The following is an 18,062-nucleotide window of genomic DNA, read 5'->3' on the forward strand; positions in this document are numbered from 1 at the left end:
TAGATAGTTGTTTCATTAAAATCATACCACATCATCTCCTTATTTTTATATATTTTGGTTAAATCGTGTAGCTTTTTACTTTTATTGTATTTAACAAGGCAGACCAAAAATGTACCAACGAAAACCCTATCAACAACATAACGATTGTCAATCAGTGTATAGTGTATATATATATATATATATATATATATATATATGAAAAGTATAGTGTTTAATAAATGAAAATTAAAGAAAATAATATTTTCAGAATGTTATTACAACTATAGTTCGAATGTAAAGTCATAATAATATGGGGTTTTTATTAATAAAGAGCTGCGCAATGAGCGCATGATACGCTCGTTGCCCTTTTAGCTCGTCTTTTGCTTTAAATGAATTTATATGATCAACTAGAAATACTGTGAGCACTCTCAAATAGACCCCCCCCCCCCCCCAAAAAAAAAAAACAAAAACAAAAACAAAAACAAAACAAAAAAAAAAAAACAAAAAAAAAAAAACAAAAACAAAGACATGCACAGTGGTACCCATTGACACAAAACATGAATAATTTGGCACTATTTAGGCTACATGTACCTCAAGTTTAACTTAGTGTGTTGCCTCCGTTTTTGAACGAATAAAATTCTATTGTTGTCCAAAGTGTGACAAATTGTCAGTTTTCGACGATTTTTCAACGAATAAAGTTCCATATCTCAGAATTGTCATATCAGAAATTAATTAGAAAAAAACCCAAAAGAGCTTTTATATCAATAGATATAAACAGTCAACCAAAGTTATCCCCCCTTTTTATGGATAAAGTCCCAATATTCCAAAAAGTAAAATCAGAAATTTTTTTTAATCGAAATGGAACTTATGTCAATATATATGAACAACTCACTAAAGTTCCATGAACATTGCTCAAAGGATTTTTGGGTTATGCTTCGAAAACTGGAAAATCTCCCATCTTTTATGAATAAAACCCCATAACTCAGAAACGTAAAATCGAAAGGGAGCTTACGTCAATAGATATAAACAATTCACCAAAGTTTCAAGAAAATTGGTGAAAACGTTTTTGAGTTATTGTCCGAAGTGTTGACGACGGACAAACTCCGTACAGTGATCGTTTCCGTTCCGGAACTATTTTCCTTTACTCCATCAATCACTGCCACCGGCTTTCATAAAAAATGAGCATTAAATTTACGCACAACGACAGGACTTTTTTTATGTGTGTATCCTTATCTACGTTATCCTCTCCAACCCTTTCGAAAGTAAATATGGAGGGAAAAGTGAATGATTGTGAATCAGATATATATCTTAAATGTATATTAGGCGTAAGTCCAAAGGAAAAACAAGCTATTGAAGGCCGTACGGTGACCTATAGTTGTTATATTATATGCCATTTTGTCTCTGGTGGAGAGTTGTCTCATTGGCAATCATACTACATCTTCTTAATTTTATAAAACTGAATAATATAGTTCATTTGGATTATACATTTGCATTGGCAGACCAACTTTTAACGAAGAATTGAACTAGTATATAAGATCAAAATGTTTTATTTCCAAATGGCAATATGTCATATACCACCCCTCTTATTCAATTATTAGACAGGATTCAACACACTTAAGTAGCTCCAGTTGATTTGAATACGACTAAAGTATTTAATGTTATCTTCTCAAGTATTAGACATGCTGAAAAAAGGTCTGAGTGTGTGAATTGTGTTAGGAGTATACATTTGTGTTTTAAATAAAAGTGTTACGATCTTACAACAATGAAAAATATAACGAGAATAAGGATAATTAATGCATATGACGATATCAAAGATAGCATATCTAAACTATGCGCAACGTCTTTCCATGAAATGCACGTATTGTTTCGGGTGTGATCACTCCTTAACAAATTGCTTTCAGACTTTTTATTTTCTTCCACATGTCCATCCGAAACTTGTCGAGTATTATCCGAAACTTGCCGAGTATTACCCGATTCTTTTGCTTCGTACAAAGGTTGTACAAGATTATTCCTGTGAAGACCTAACTTTTCAGAAACATCTCTCCATGTAGCTTCTTCTATTTCTGTTTCCTCCGCCGTCTGAGAATCGATATCTCCATGTTTCCATGGAAATTTAGTTGCAATGGCTTTCCAAAACCTGTTCATTTTTTGTTTTTCGTCTCGACAATAAATAGCAGATATTATTATAACAGAAAAGACAATCATCCCACTTACAATTATTATTACCACCATCATTATCAACAAGATGCACATAGGATTAGACGATGATGGAATCGCGGCGGAGACAAGTGTTAAAAATATTGCATAAGAAAGTAAAATTGTCATGGCCAAGCTAATCCGTTCACCAGATTCAACAGGTAGAAGGAACACTAAGGGATTCAATAAACTAAACAGCAAAGTTGGACAAACAACCATCAAAAGAAAATACAAAGGTTCACGTTGTATGGTAATGTCTACATTATATCCACTATAACCACCAAGACTATATGTATACGGCCGATTACCAGTCAACTTCCAGTTTGAATTTGGAACAAAAAAAGTCAGATCAAACGAATTTGTAGGAGCAAGAGATAACGTTATATCTGCCTGGGTAAGTCCCCATGTAACAAACTGTAATGTGCACGTTTGAGAATCAAACGGAAATTTCGATATGTCTGTAGTACACTTTGCCTTCATAACTCCGCCCGGTGCCCAAACGGTAAAACCGTTATAGTATATGGTGGCCATGAATTCGAATTCTCCTTCGATAGGTTTCAGGTCTTCCACATTATTAACTAAAACCAAGGGCGGAGTCCATATATTACCTTGTAATATAGAGAGTGAGGACTTCCCGCCATATTGTGTCGGATCCCATGATATTCCACCATCGTTCCAACTGGCAAATAAACCAGCATTTACTTCAATGGTTTCGTCAATTTCCTCGAATTCTGTAATTGTCAATAAGAAAAATCCTATTTGAATATCCATTGGGTTAGATCGGTTTGCATTTGGTATCACCTCCTTGTTGTAATTAGCAAATACATCGGAATGCAGCTGGTACACATTGGCTAAAGTTTGTCCTTGAACAGCAATAATTAGAATCTTAATGACAACTAAAGTTTTGACAATCACCATTTCAGCGAAATATTTGTAGAATAAGTTCCTTCGCAGTTAAGACTACTATGACATATATTGCCTTATTATTTTTGAGATCATGCATGAAATGACATCTTTGTAAATGATATATTTATTTATACTTACTGATGTTGTTTGATTTAAAGGTGCTGTTGTTTGTTTAATTAGTATGGGAATGGCAGATTAAGAATATTTGATTTTATTAGAAAGTTGTTTGACAATATATATTCTACTCTAACCTATCATGAATAGTCTATTACGCCATAGCTAAGTGGCAATTTTTAGAGCATGTTTTCTTTAGCTACTTATGAATAGCAATTTCTTAAATTTGTAATATGTATTAAGTATCCCTTTTAACAAATTTTCAAATATTTTCATAAATTTGTTTGATATAATAACAACGAATAACGAAATATAAACATGTTTTTAAAGGTCTTTATTCGTAAGATTCAAGCAAATATTAATTGATTATATAGTTTACACTGTTTTCCATATTATTGTGATTGTCTTCAGTGGAGTTGCTTTTAATTTTTTTCCCCGCTAATTTTATAGATTTGGTGGTAGTATCTTTTGAAATAATTCTTAAGGTGGTACCTAACACTACAGGGAGATAACTCTGTAAAAATCAGCTAAACGTTTGAATTACGTTGTATTGTTTAGGAAATATTAAGCTTCTCAATGATCAAAATTAGTGTTTGTCAAACTGCTATATAACCAATGAAATTTTTCTGATAAAGTGGTTGGTTCAAATTTTTTGAAATTTTTATAATTTTGTCAAAGGGTCAAAGTAAACATTTTGTCAAAATTTTATGAAAATTAAACGAGCCAAATTAATATTAGTCAAGGTGTTGGGTACCACCTTAAAAGTACAATACAAGTCAGTTTAGATAAAAAAAACTGAATGAAGCAGGACTAAATGTAAGAATTTACTCAAAGGAGAGTAAAGTTAATTGTTAAAGCATATACATAAGGTCGAGAACTTATTTTTCTTGAAACCCTAAGGTTTTACTGGGATATAGAAATATCATGGCTATTCCTTTGTCCTCTCCAATCATGCAGTAAAAATCTTGTTTTTAAGTGGGGTGTTCTGTTGTTGGGGATGTATGTCTTGTATGTCTCCTTTCCAGTATCCTCTCATATTCTAGGGTCTGTCGAAATTACCGCCTTTCATCCCGGTCGACCCTTTTTGCAGTTAATTGGTTCTCGTCCGGAAAAGGCATGCATTAAGCATTTTCCACAGACAAATAACTATCAATCTTTCATTAGATTTGTTGTTCCTGTTAAAAGCATGAAACAATCAAACTCGATGAGGGATAGACAATTACATGTTATTGAAAATAAATTAAGAAACTAGTTGTGTTTCTTAGCTGTATGTAGTTATAGTCTGTATGTAAATGAGGAGCTCATCTCTCATGTCAACAGTAGCTACATGTATGGGTTATCAAATGAAGTAAATATGTCCTCAATCTCTATATTATAATGACAAAACCAGTATACTCTAACACGTCTGAATGTAAAATATGGAACTGGTTATTGCAAACCTACCAGTTTTGCTTAATAAATCGCTCAAGTTTTGACTATGTATGTCAGGATTCTTAAAACCATATATTGAAATGCTCGTCAATATTCAAGATTCCCGCCTAAATAGGTACCAGTCCTACGTAAGACCGCGTATGTATATTATACCTTGTGATTATATATTCATCATATGATTGTATACCTATAAAGATGTCAATTTTGACAAGTTGTTTTCTCTAAATATACTCGGCAGATTAACGTTCCATTTTTGTACATTTTACATAATTATTTTGCAGTATTAGATCTTTTTCTTCCGTTATTTAGTTAAAATTAAGGATGTACTTAGGTGAAATCAAAAAAATCTAGAATTTAAAATAGATACTTCAAGTCAGAAAAGCATCATTTCCGAGATATTTATCTTTTTTTTAAATGGCGGGAAAAGGCTGACTCGGGCTTAACCTTATATTTGCATTGGTATTATTTGGGTTTCAAATCGAAAGAAAAGAAATATAGAATCGTTTTAAATTTTGGTAGATGACCTTTTATGGGCTTTTGAATTCTTATATGAAAAGAAAAATGGTTGTTATAGGGCAAAATATTTTACCCTGTGTCGTAGGAAAAAAATTAAGACCGAACATATGACAAAAATTCCTAAACCTGACCTAAGTACATCCTAAAGTGACGGGCTTTTCTAATCATCAAATTTTAAAAGACTTCAGTTTTTCCAAACAACTTAATTTTATCAAAAATTAGTGTTTTTCAGAATTTCTATACTTCTGTATTCCTTTAACTGGTTTGATAAATTTTGAAAAACCACAGTTTGATCAATGTTGATAAACCACAGGTTGATTAAATTTATCTCGTATGATTTTCCGCCATATCGATTCGGAACATTGTACGAAGCATTTTCCATTATATCATAAGAAAAACAAATTCTACCACCGAATCCGTTTACTACAATATTTATCCAATTAATTAATTATTAACTTCATTTAAGTATCTATTGAGAAAAAAACACTATACAATTATATGTTTTTCCATATTGTTTTTGTAGGATTTGTGAATAGTTCTCACTTTAAATTATGTTTAACCTAATTCTTGATAGACAGCAAATTTTAAACATAATTTTAAGGATTATTTCCAAACACTAAAGACAACATTAATATTAGAAATGGATTTATTTTTTCTCAGTTCATTTTTTCCCTCAGTTTCATAAATAGTTAAGAGGTGGGTATCTTTCAGAAAATGGATTGGAGCTTCAGTCATGGAATAATATCAAAATGGACATGTTATACCATAGGTAAGCTCCGCCTACTTTCCTCTTAGATTCTAGTTAATAAACCATGGTATTCCATTAACACACCTTTTAAGCAGATTATTTCTTTAAAACATCAAAAGAAAAATGCAATTTATATTACAAAACGAATTAAAACAATCTGTGTTAACTGATTTAAATCGTTATGACGAATTACAAATATCTGTTATAAATTATTCTATATATTCGTTATCTTATATATGATGATATTCGTGATTATGATTTTAATCCGTGATTAAGATTTTTTTTAATTCGTGATTTCGATTTTGATTATATTTTTGGAGGTCCAAATGGGCTTCCGTAGCAAGCAATTAGGACGTTTAGATTTTCAAAAACACAAAGATCAACATGTAGATTTCAAGAGCAAAATTGGAAACGGATGTTTACGTTTTAGCATACAAAATCGATATCTATATAACTCAATCTAGTTTTAATTATTTACATTAAAAAAATTATTAGACCAGTGGTAAAACTCGCCAGTCAATAATGTCCTATACCGGACTATATTTCACGTATTAATCGTTAAATTTATATCAATGAATAGAGAACTGTTCAAATACTTAACAAGCAATACTTTTCTTCCTTCACATTAATCTGGATCAATGTTTCCCACTTTTGAGAAGATTTGTGAAACATTCAAGTCGCTAGCTACCAATAGTTCATTGCATAGACATAATTGTATTCTACGTGAAGTTGTCAGTGCGACAATATATGACAGAAGTGCGATGACCTTTTTAACAAAACTCCTTGTCTTTGTTGTCTTATTGTGTATCACGGGATTACTTCATGGACAAAATTTATCGGACGTTTATAAACTTCGCAATGACATACTGTCCACTTATGATAAGGATGTAGTACCAGCAACTGACCAGTCACAACCATTAACCATCGAAACTCGTTTTTTTCTTGTCAACATTGCAATGTTTGAGGAAATATCGGAGACTATCAGTATAATTGCGGCTATAGAACTGAAATGGACAGACGGAGGAATATCCTGGCAACCTGGTGATTATGGAAACAAAAGGCGTTTGACTATAAAACAAGGGAACATCTGGACACCACCAATTATGCTACTTAACAGCATCGACGAACTAAGACCTTTTGAAGGGGAAAACGAATTTATGGCCACATTGCTATGGAATGGAACTGTGGCATGGGGACCAGGGGGTGTTTTAAATGCAAAATGTACCGTTGACATATCTAAATTTCCATTTGACTCTCAGACATGCGTATTACAGTTCGGAACATGGGGATTAGGTACCGAAGATGTTATCTTCGTAACTTCTCCTTATCAACAAACAGTAGACTTATCATTTTACACACCTAATGCAAATTGGAAGTTAGAATCGTATCGGGCTAATACCATAGCCGATTTTTCTATAGGATATAATGTTTTTGTAGTAGAATTGACAATAAAACGTGAACCATTATATTTCACATTGATGGTTGTCTGTCCTACTTTGCTTTTTGGTTTGTTGAATCCATTAGTGTATCTTCTACCAGTTGAATCAGGTGAACGAATTGGACTCTCAATGACGATACTTCTCTCTTATGCAATATTTTTGACACTCGTCTCCGCCGCGATTCCGTCATCGTCTAATCCAATGTGTGTCTTGTTGATAATGATGGTTGTAATAATAATTGTAAGTGGACTTATTGTGACATCCGTAATCATAATTTCAGCTTTGCATCATAGAGATGAATCAAGGGAGATAAATGCAGTTTGGAAATTTATAGTGACACGGTTGCCTTGGAAACGTAAAAATACAATTAAGCCACTGCAGACAACCAAAGACACATCCCGAGCTTTGCCAAACATACAAACAAAACCGAAATCAATCATTACACCACCCGATATCAGACCCTTATATGAAGAAAAAGAAAATGGCCCGAAAGAACCATGGACGGACCTAGCAGATCGACTATTTACAAAAGAGTCAACTGAGACGAAAACAACATCAACTGAAAAACAAATCCGTGAGAAAGTTTCTTGGCAAGACGTAGTGGAAGGCATGGATATTATATGTATGATAGTTTCCTATGTCACAATCATTTTAATTCTTTTTCTTTTCTTTGTTATTTTAACTACTTAGAAAAACATTTTAAGTAAAAGTTTTCACATTATTCTTAATTGTTTTACTTTGTTTATTGTGTGTATCTTCTTTTCAAAATGTTGCTCCTGAACAATCAGATTTTTCTAAAAAAAAATGATATGTTGTTGATACAGGTATTGCCGTTTTAACGGTGTAAAATAATAATATGGTCACCGACTTCTATTTTACGGTATGCATCATTCAAAGTGGTGTTCAATTTGAAAAAAACATATTAACATTATTTAGATATAGGGTGTAAGGAACAAAATCTGAAGTCTTTTTTAAGTGTTTTCAAATCCTAAAAACATGCAATAACCGACTTATTGCAATCAAGGGAGGATTGAGCGCTCACAAACATGTGCCAGTCACGAGTCGGAAGCCTGTATTTAGTGGATTTTTTTGGTTCATGTCTGTCATATTTATTTATCGTAAATTGGTTTTTTTAATTATGCCGTTAGTTTTCTCGTTTGAATTGTTTCACATATTTCATTTTTTGGCCTTTTATAGTCGACTATAGGCTTAATACACCAAAAACGAAGTCGGTGACCATATGTCTATTTTATTTCTCAAATTTTTTTTTAATCGATTCTCGCCGATTCTTTGTGCTTTAATACAAATATTAATCTGTTTTGAAGGCATTCTATCAGTAATGAAAAAAATGAAAGAAATAAATGCATTATTTTTTCGATTTTTCAGTTATTGTTCAACGAGCCAAATTTTTATGGAAAATTTTACCAAAATCTGTGACTTCCCATATACTATTCCTTGATATTCAAATAATTTGATGCATTATCTATGTTAGAATCAATAAACAAACAATAGCATGCATATGTATTTAAATAGTTTATGAACCGTCCAAATCGGTTGCGATTATTTTAGTTTCATAAATGTTTGGATTTCTAAATGTACTTTGTAATGTAACATTTCATCAGAATTTATCATGCCATAAACGACTTATTACAAAGAAAAGACGTTTGTACTTTTTTTAAGTTCAGGAATATCTTAGAAAGAGGTGTGGGATATATGTCAACAAACCAATTTGAAAGATATCAATAACCAGAGACATCTGGAAGTCATCATGCTGTCTTCAACAATAGACAGGTGTCTGTCTACAAGATATGTTAGGTTCTAAATCACATGTCACAAAATAACCTTGGAATATAACAAATGGCAACCACTAACAAAGTTCATGACTTGGTCTATCACAATTTTGTTTGAAATCTCAACCCTACCCCTTGTTTCACCTCCAGTTAGTGAACTAATAAAATAATATTTAATATATAATCGGAACAGAAAAATCACGAAAGCATGTCACTATCGAATTGAGACATAGAAATATCGTATAGGTCAGGAAATTTCTGATGGTGCATGATCGGAAAACTTATGTCAGCGTTGATTTCAGTTGTTCTTTGTATAATAATCATTATAATTATAAATTATCTGTTCACAAACTTTGAATATTTCAAAATTCTAAGGATTTTCTATCCCAGAAATAGATACTCTTAGCTATATTTGACAAAACCTTTCGGAATTTTGGGTCCTCAATGCTCTCCAACTTCGTACTTTATTTGGCCTTCTTAACTTTTTTGATTCGAGCGTCACTGATGAGTCTTTTGTAGACGAAACGTATGTCTGGCGTACAACATCTTAATCTTGCTATCAATGATGAGTTTATTTCTCATATTTTTGTCGGAACCGTTTTTGTGTTACAAACTGGGTAAAAATATCTGTATAATGCGAACATGCACGAGCATAGTGTATCAATTGGGATATGTAAATGCCATTCGATGGGACAGAAGGTATGTTACTGCTGCAAAATGGGAAGTTGATAATTAGAAAGCATAAATCATCAAGTATATAATGAAATAAATATTTGAAGCATCACATTAGCCTACATGACGAGACATTCAAGAACAAGGAAACATCAACAACAAAAACATAAGACTTAGTAAACACATCCTGAAACTCACAACACAGGAAAAACGTTTATATTACACTCTGATTTAAAATATATACATGTGTACAAAATGTTTACGTGCTACATATAACACAAAAAAGTACAAAAAATATATACTTAGTAAACACATCCTGAAACTCACAACACAGGAAAAACGTTTATATTACACTCTGATTTAAAAGATATACATGTGTACAAAATGTTTACGTGCTACATATAACACAAAAAATTACAAAAAATGCCGTCTGATTTGAGATCAAAACGAAGTCGAATCTAATTTATATAAGAGATTTTTAATAGATAGAATTGATTCATAATGATACGCTTACAATAGTAATTGTCGAGTAGGGTACACATTTGTCATGAAATAAAAGTTCCTTCCGAATGAAGTTCCAAGAGGAAAAATATCCTAATATATTATTGTCACAGGTAAAAATATTACAGTATTTATTCCTAGCGGAATAAAGGGTATAGAATAAAAAGGAAAGTTCGAATTTTTTTGGGGAACTTCAAGGTCATTTGAATAAAGAAAGTGTTTGCAAGATGAGTCTGGAAATCATATTGACGCCGATATTCTAGTGAAAAACACGTCTTCATATCGCTACAGTATACCAGGAATTAATAAAGCTGCGCCATAAGCGCATGATACGCCCGTCGTCTTGTGTGTGATTTTTTATGCAATAATCATAAATAGTTTCTGACATACGGCCTGACATGCGAACCCCCCCCCCCCCCTTTTTTTTTACAAAAAGCTCAATATCTCTAAAATAAAATTTTGAATCAAAACCAAAAAGTATACAGATCTTAAGTTTAATATAACTAAGAAGATGTGTAAAATTTTAAGCAATAATCATAAATCGTTTTTGAGATACGGCGCGACATGTGAAAACCCCCCTTTTTAAAAAAAAATCAATATCTCAAAAATAGAATTTTGAATCAAAACCAAAAAGTATACAGATCTTTAGATTAATATAACTAAGAAGTGTGTAAAATTTAAGCAATAATCATAAATTGTTTTTGAGATACGACGCGACATGTGAAAAAAACCCTCCCCCTTTTTGACAAAATACTCAATATCTCTAAAATAAAATTTTGAATCATCACCAAAAAGTATATACAGATCTTAAGATTAATATAACTAAGAAGTGTGTAAAGTTTTAAGCAATAATCATAAATTGTTTTTGAGATACGGCGCGACATGTGAAAAAAACACACACCTGTTTTAGTTACTAAGTCCCGTAACTCAAAAAGTTTTAATCTGATTTTCACCAAAAAGTATACAGATCGTTTGACTATCATAAGAAACAACTATGTTAAGTTTCATGAAATTTAGATAAGACGTTCCAAGTTACGGTGCGACATGTTTACGCCGGACGGACAGACGGACAGACGACATTTGTATACCATAATACGTCCCGTCAAAATTTTGACGGGCGTATGAAAATTAAGCATTATCTTAATGTACATGCAGAGTGATTTCAGATAAATGTGTGTTACAATCCGAATTTTTTACAAAGAATAATGTGTCCTTTGTTCAACATAAATATGTCTTGTCAAACCAAAACTATCATTAACATATAACACAAAGACATGCGACTACTATTTGCATATCATTTACATAATTCAAATATGATAATAAGAATACAAATACTAATGTAAACAATTTCATCCATAATATAAGCTTTTACTTTTTGTATAGAGGATTGTCAGCTGAACAGTTATTATGATGTTCACTATGGTATTCATTCCGTAAAACACATTCAAGTAAAATCTTATCACACTCACACAACTTTCTGTCATCGGTTTCAAGAGCATCTGAAATTAAAGACATCAAATGACAGTTGCACGGAGAAGTTTCAATTGACGGCTCTTAGAACGTATTGAAACTGAAAGACGAATTTTACGCATTTTTATATTTTTCGCAGAAACTATAATAGATAGAGAAAACTTTAAATAGCAAAATGATAGAAAAATATGATCTACAATTAAGTCGACATTGCCATAATAGTCAGTTGATCGACATTGTTTGACCCTTGAAAGATAATTTTTACCTATTTTTGCATTTTTTGCAAACTAAATCGAGAGAAATTGTAAATAGCAATGATATTTGTTGCTGAAGGGTAGTCGAAAAGGTTTGTTGTCATTGAACTTTAGATAAAAAAATTAATACGTCTTTGAAAATATTTGTCCCGAGAAAAAAACCATGCCCCCAAACACAAAAGATGACTTGCCGCTGCCTTAGCAGTAAAACATATCATTAATGCCTCTAAGTAATATTAACAAAGAAGCAAGTATAAATGATTGCAATGAAGGTAAATTGAAATATAAATATAAAAGATTTAAATGGCATATTTTTACCCGATGAGCAATTAAGGTTTTTCGGAGACTTTTGTTTGACATATTATGTCTGTGTTGCGGCAAAAAGGTAAAGAAGTAGTACATCACATCCATGCTTTATTGGAGATATGAAGATGGGTTACATTGTTTTACGATCGGACTTTTTTTAGAGAATACATTACCCATTTGAATCTCTAATAAACCATATCCGCCAAGAACTATTACGATTTTTACTTAGACAATTTTAAAGAAAACACATTAGCGTTTGATGCAGACATATTAGACACGTTAGAAGGAAAGGACATATCGATTTTGATAAATCGAAAATATTTTAGAAAACCAAACACTTCACAATTCAAAAGTGTACACATACATATATCCATATTTTAAAAAAAGGTATAGAATTGACTAGCGGACAACATTTACAGGAGTACCCTTTTTTATATCAAGCATCGTTCAAAATACAACTTAAGTGGCAAGTTAAATGTTCATGTAATATGCGAGTATACCAAAAGTTGTGTTCGAATTAGAACATTGTTTTCTTTACAAAGCAAAGAGAGCTCGTTATTTAAGCATTAGAAAATGGGGCTAACATTTTAGATGGTCGTTGGTATCTATTGAGTTCAGTTAGAATTTGTCTACATGACTCATATTTAGCCATGCGGTGTCGATGTTTTCCCTTTTTAATGGTGACCGCTAGATAGCTATTGTGTTTATTAATGCTGCCCTACTGACGTTTACTCTAAATCTCTATTTGGTTGTATTTCTCGAACTCTTATGCTTTCAAATCATTTCTCGGTTCTCAGATATGTAAATTGATGAATCTTGTTTCAGTGGTTTGGATTTTGTTGATTATATAGATGTATTTGTTATTGTCGTTTGTTTCGTTTTACAAATGATAAACTCACCATCACATTCTATAGTCTTCGTCTTCAACTGATAATTATACCAATTAACATAATAATGTTTTTGCTCCAATTTAACATAACAGTCATCATGGGCTTTACAACATCTTAAAAAAAATAAGGGAAAAGCTTCTTTTAGATCAAAGATTTCGGTGAAAACCATAGTCATACATAAGGGTAACATCATGGATGCATTGCCGAAATAAAAAGCATAGTTTAATATAAAGTTTTGGTTTTGTCGAATATGTTATGTGCATCTTAAACAGAAATTGAAAAATTTTCAAGTTATAATTGATTGCATATCTTTTGTGGTTCCTGTCAAAGTTATTCCTAAACATGAAAATAATAAACTCAAAAAGCTTGTCTTGATATATATATGCCACACAACTTGTGCTTTGCTAAAGTCCTTATGTTGACCTCGTGATTAACTTTTTGGCGGGTTTCTTGTGTTGGTGTCTCGTTAGCGTATAACTTGTACCTTATAGCTCCTGTAATTAATATTTAAAATTACTAAGTAAGAAAAAAACAGAAACCATGTAATAAATTTTAAAAAGGAAGCAATAACAACTGTTCATTTGATTTCTTTTAATCATGTGGGTAAACAAGGGAATATCATTTACCTATCTAAGTTATCCATAGGTTCTCCATGACCGCCTTTTCCACAATAACATCCATAATCCATCAATTCAGAACCCTGTACCCATCCACAATAATGTACTATTTCATAAGCTAACTGTGCTACATTTCGTTTCATAATGTTGTGTTCACCTAAATAAAATACAATTCTGTAATGAAATCATGCTAGAATCACAGCAACTATTTTTTCATCTAAACTGTTTGGTCCAAAAAAAAACCTACTTACTGTGTTTATGCCTAACCATAAAAAAAAAACGTTTTTACACAAAAACGTGGGAATGGTTGAGCGCAAGCAAATATTTTTGACCCCACCTCATTATGTGTGTGTCTGTTCCAAGTCTAGGGCATGTAGTAAGTGGTTGTCGTTGGTTTGTGTCTGTCAGATTTTTATTTCGTTTATTGTTTTGTCAAAAGTAATGCCGTTGTTGTTTTGTCATAGGTAAGGCCGTTATTGTTTTGTCATAGGTAATGCCGTTGTTGTTTTGTCATAGGTAATGCCGTTGTTGTTTTGTCATAGGTAATGCCGTTGTTGTTTTGTCATAGGTAATGCCGTTGTTGTTTTGTCATAGGTAATGCCGTTGTGGTTTTGTCATAGGTTAGGCCGTTGTTGTTTTGTCATAGGTAAGGCCGTTGTTGTTTTTTCTTGTTTGAGGTGTTGACCGTTTTGTCATGTCGGGCTTTTTATGGCTGACCATACGTCATGGGTTTTTTTTTCTCATTACTGAAAGTCATATGGTGACCTATGTTTGCTTACATCCTAGTCATTTTAACTCTGTTTTAATGAGACCATAAAATGGATAAGTGGTATCGCAAAATAATATCGCAGAGTACAGCAGACTGCATCAGACGTCAACAACCGACTCATCCCAAAACATCAGACATTCTAACAAAGACAAACAACAACGAATGACACACCGTCAAGACAGTCGGACTTGGTACTGGATCAAAATGTGGTGGAATTAACCAGATCTTCGTGAGAACAAAATCCCTGTGCCTATCTGGACTTTATGTAATAAAATTTAAACACACAATAAAAACCTGCTTTGTACAGCTATACCAACAGGATGATCACTAACACGAACAAGGAAATATAAAACGATAAATAATTTGGAAATGCTCGCTACTACAGGAAGCTATCTAAGGTAGCTACAGCAATTGATTGGATGCATGGGTATAAGTTATGACTTATTCAACACACATTAAACGGCCTTTATTCTTAAATATTTGGAAACTTTAAGCCTAAACATTTATACATGCTATGATCAAAATTACAATATTTTGTTATTCGAACCTCTGAGATAATGCATGACACTGTCATATTGTGAATTTAATGCTGCGTTCACATGTAATTCGAATTCGATTCGCAATAACTAATTCGAATTAGTTTAATTCGCATTCGAAACGTTTTACGTCCGAACGTAAATTTTAATACAATTGCAATGCGCGTCAAATTCGCTATACTGTCCGAATGACGTTAACTTTTAATTCGCATTATCAATTAAATAATTATAATTTGACTCGAATTACAATTAGACAGTGTCCACACCACCGTTTAATTCGAGTTAAAGCGAAGTAACTAATTCGCATTAACGAAAACGCATTTCTAATGCGAATTGGATAACGCGAAATAGCCAATTCGAATTCGAGTCGAATTAAAAAAAGAAGAATGTGTGAACGCGATTAGCGAATTCGATTCGCATTCGATTCGCATTCGATTCGAATTCAATTCGAATAAAATGTACGTGTGAACAAGGCACTAGTTAGGATGGAAATGTATGAAAATTAAGAAGAAATTGGTACTTTTTTTAATGATAAAAACAATCAATATTCCTAAATACATTTTTGTTTATCTGTACAATAATGCAACATTTCAGTTTATATCTCTTTGCAACGACTGCGTAACAAAGTTTCTGTGTGACCTTTTGACGTCTTTTTTGATATAATAAATGACTGCTAAAATTCGGAGAATAGATTAATGAATTTTTCATTATGACCACTGTAGCAGTCTTTTCTAAAATATTCAATGCGCGTACTTTTCCATTTACTTTAAGTGTGTTCATATGTGTATTTGCAACATCAATTGATAAACATGTAAAAAAATATGTTTTTTTTTTACAAATATTGGATATATATCAAATTTTAATTTAAAATCACGCTTACCTGTATCCGATGGGTATACCAAGAAAAGTACAACGACTAAAATTATTACTTGTGTTGTATTACAGTCCTGCGAAGAAAAAAACAATCATTTCCATTACATTGATAAACAGTATACTTTTAATTCCTTTGTCGTATGGAGATAAGACGATTTGTTAAATTATGCAAGTTATATTACTTGGTTTGCAAAATGCTTTACCAAGTTTCTCTCTAAATTTACAGCAAACACATCAGCAACCCAAACTAGTTTTCAGCGACACAATGAACCAGCACAATTCCCTCATCTCATGCAATAGTATGTCTTTATGACCTCTTTACCTTTCATACAAGTATTCGCTGTTCTACTCTTAAAGACAGTTGAAACAATTAGTCTAAATAAGTCTGCAGCCATTGTTATATTATGATTTCCAGAGCACCTTATATCACCCTCTGTTTTTGTTGGGGTTCGTGTTGCTCAGTATTTGGTTTTCCATGTTGTGTTTTGTATACCTTTTATCGTTTTAGGGGGGGGGGGGGGGGGGGCTAGGGTGAAATTTGAAGAAAAAAAATAGGCAGGACAGGAGTTTTGAGTAAAAAAAAGGCAGGATGAGACACTTGCAAAAAAAAAGTCAGGATGACATTTAAGGTAAAAAAAAGTCGGGATAAACTTAAAAAAAGGACCGAATAGAGTGAAAAAAATGGCAGGACAAAATTTTTCATCCTAGCCCCCACCCCCCCCCCCCCCCCCCCCAATAAAAATCAAATGGTAGCTTCCTTACGTTTTTTGCCATGGCATTATCAGTAGATTTTTTTTTCTTGACTGATTAGTTTGAATGTCTATTTGGTATCTTTTTTGTCTATTTTTGGCAATATTTGAAGTTCTAAATCGCCTCAAGTCTGGAAAGGTGTAACTGTTTATACAGAGACTATCAGAGATCTTTTAACAATATTACATTCCCTTAAAGACAAAACAAATAACATGTTTAATATGGTTCTTCACTTGGGAACACGTCCGTTTGGAATGGGGTCGCTTAATCTCGTTTTTTCTGTGAGAGAATGCCACACTCTCGGCAAGGGTTAAAACTTGAATTTGAAACAACTCCTTGAGCAGTCTGTAGTTGACCTGTTGCAGAGTAAAATGTCTGCCCCTATCCAATACTCACTCTTTTTTCATCGGCAGTATAAATTATGTGCCCTTCAATTCTGTTGACCACACATTGCAGAGCATACCTTTCATTTCTTTCTTTATTTTTATCTTTTTTTCAGTCGTTTATTTTTAAGAACTTAACTTTGAATTTGATGGCAAAAATCTCAATCAGAATTGTTTTTTTTTTCTTCTGCTTCATTTCTTTAAAGCTGGGAATCAGAATATTCTTAAGAGAATAACCATAACTCCTACCCTATTATAAAATATGATTTGATATACTTAAATAGAACTTCTAAAGAATTAAACAAGAAGACTTTCTACCATGCCCGAAAGTTTAAAGCATAAACCTTTAAGTTAACAAAAAAGAAAAGAAAAAAATATTAGCATTACTTATTTAAGTTTATAATTTTGTACACGTAGATAGGTCCGTTTCATTTACTAAAACTTATATAATGTATATCTTACCATTTTGATGTACCGCAAGTTACTTATTGCCAATAGCTGCTTACTTGTTTGCTACTGCTAGTTGCATGCATTCTAAAAATATTTGGAAAACCCTGAAATCACTACAAAAATAAACTTTTGCAATCAACATTTAAATTCTTCTTTTCTTAATTGTTCTTATTGTTTAAACTGGGACTACCAGTAATACGTTATTGAATTTTAAACTCATCATAGTTATAAATATATTTAATAGACATGTAAATGCATACATTGTAATTTGTGAACGACTTAAATTAAATCATAGCATTTAAAAAAAAAACACACAAGGATAGAAAAGGTTTTATTACCATAAAAAAAGAGACCATGTCATTCTTAGTCTTGGCTAAGATCCTTGTTCGACATGTGACTATACCTCAAAATCCGTTAAAATTTATAATATTTGGCTTACTTTCCAGACAAATAACATAGACAGTAAATAGGT

At 32.2% G+C, this 18,062-nt stretch overlaps 2 protein-coding genes across 2 annotated transcripts in view; both read right to left on the reverse strand.

The window, feature by feature from the left end:
• Window positions 1–1,510: 1,510 nt before the first annotated feature.
• LOC127720976 (acetylcholine receptor subunit alpha-like) lies at window positions 1,511–3,049 on the reverse strand. The gene has a single exon (XM_052227698.1). It carries the CDS (start codon window positions 2,944–2,946, stop codon window positions 1,726–1,728), a length of 1,221 nt encoding a protein of 406 aa, XP_052083658.1. The 5' UTR covers window positions 2,947–3,049; the 3' UTR covers window positions 1,511–1,725.
• Window positions 3,050–10,257: 7,208 nt separating this feature from the next.
• LOC127719947 (basic phospholipase A2-like) overlaps window positions 10,258–18,062 on the reverse strand; it is a 35,172-nt gene continuing 27,367 nt past the window's right edge. The window contains exons 2-6 of the mRNA XM_052226313.1: window positions 17,603–17,674; window positions 16,015–16,081; window positions 13,839–13,986; window positions 13,222–13,325; window positions 10,258–11,791 (exon numbers count right to left, since the gene is read on the reverse strand). Coding sequence (XP_052082273.1) covers window positions 11,661–11,791; window positions 13,222–13,325; window positions 13,839–13,986; window positions 16,015–16,081; window positions 17,603–17,605 — 453 coding nt within the window. The 5' untranslated portion in view covers window positions 17,606–17,674 and the 3' untranslated portion in view covers window positions 10,258–11,660. The remainder of the gene's footprint in view (window positions 11,792–13,221; window positions 13,326–13,838; window positions 13,987–16,014; window positions 16,082–17,602; window positions 17,675–18,062) is intronic.

Source organism: Mytilus californianus, unplaced genomic scaffold (genome assembly GCF_021869535.1).
Source record: "Mytilus californianus isolate M0D057914Y unplaced genomic scaffold, xbMytCali1.0.p SCAF_11, whole genome shotgun sequence".
Classification (NCBI taxonomy): Eukaryota; Metazoa; Mollusca; class Bivalvia; order Mytilida; family Mytilidae; genus Mytilus; species Mytilus californianus.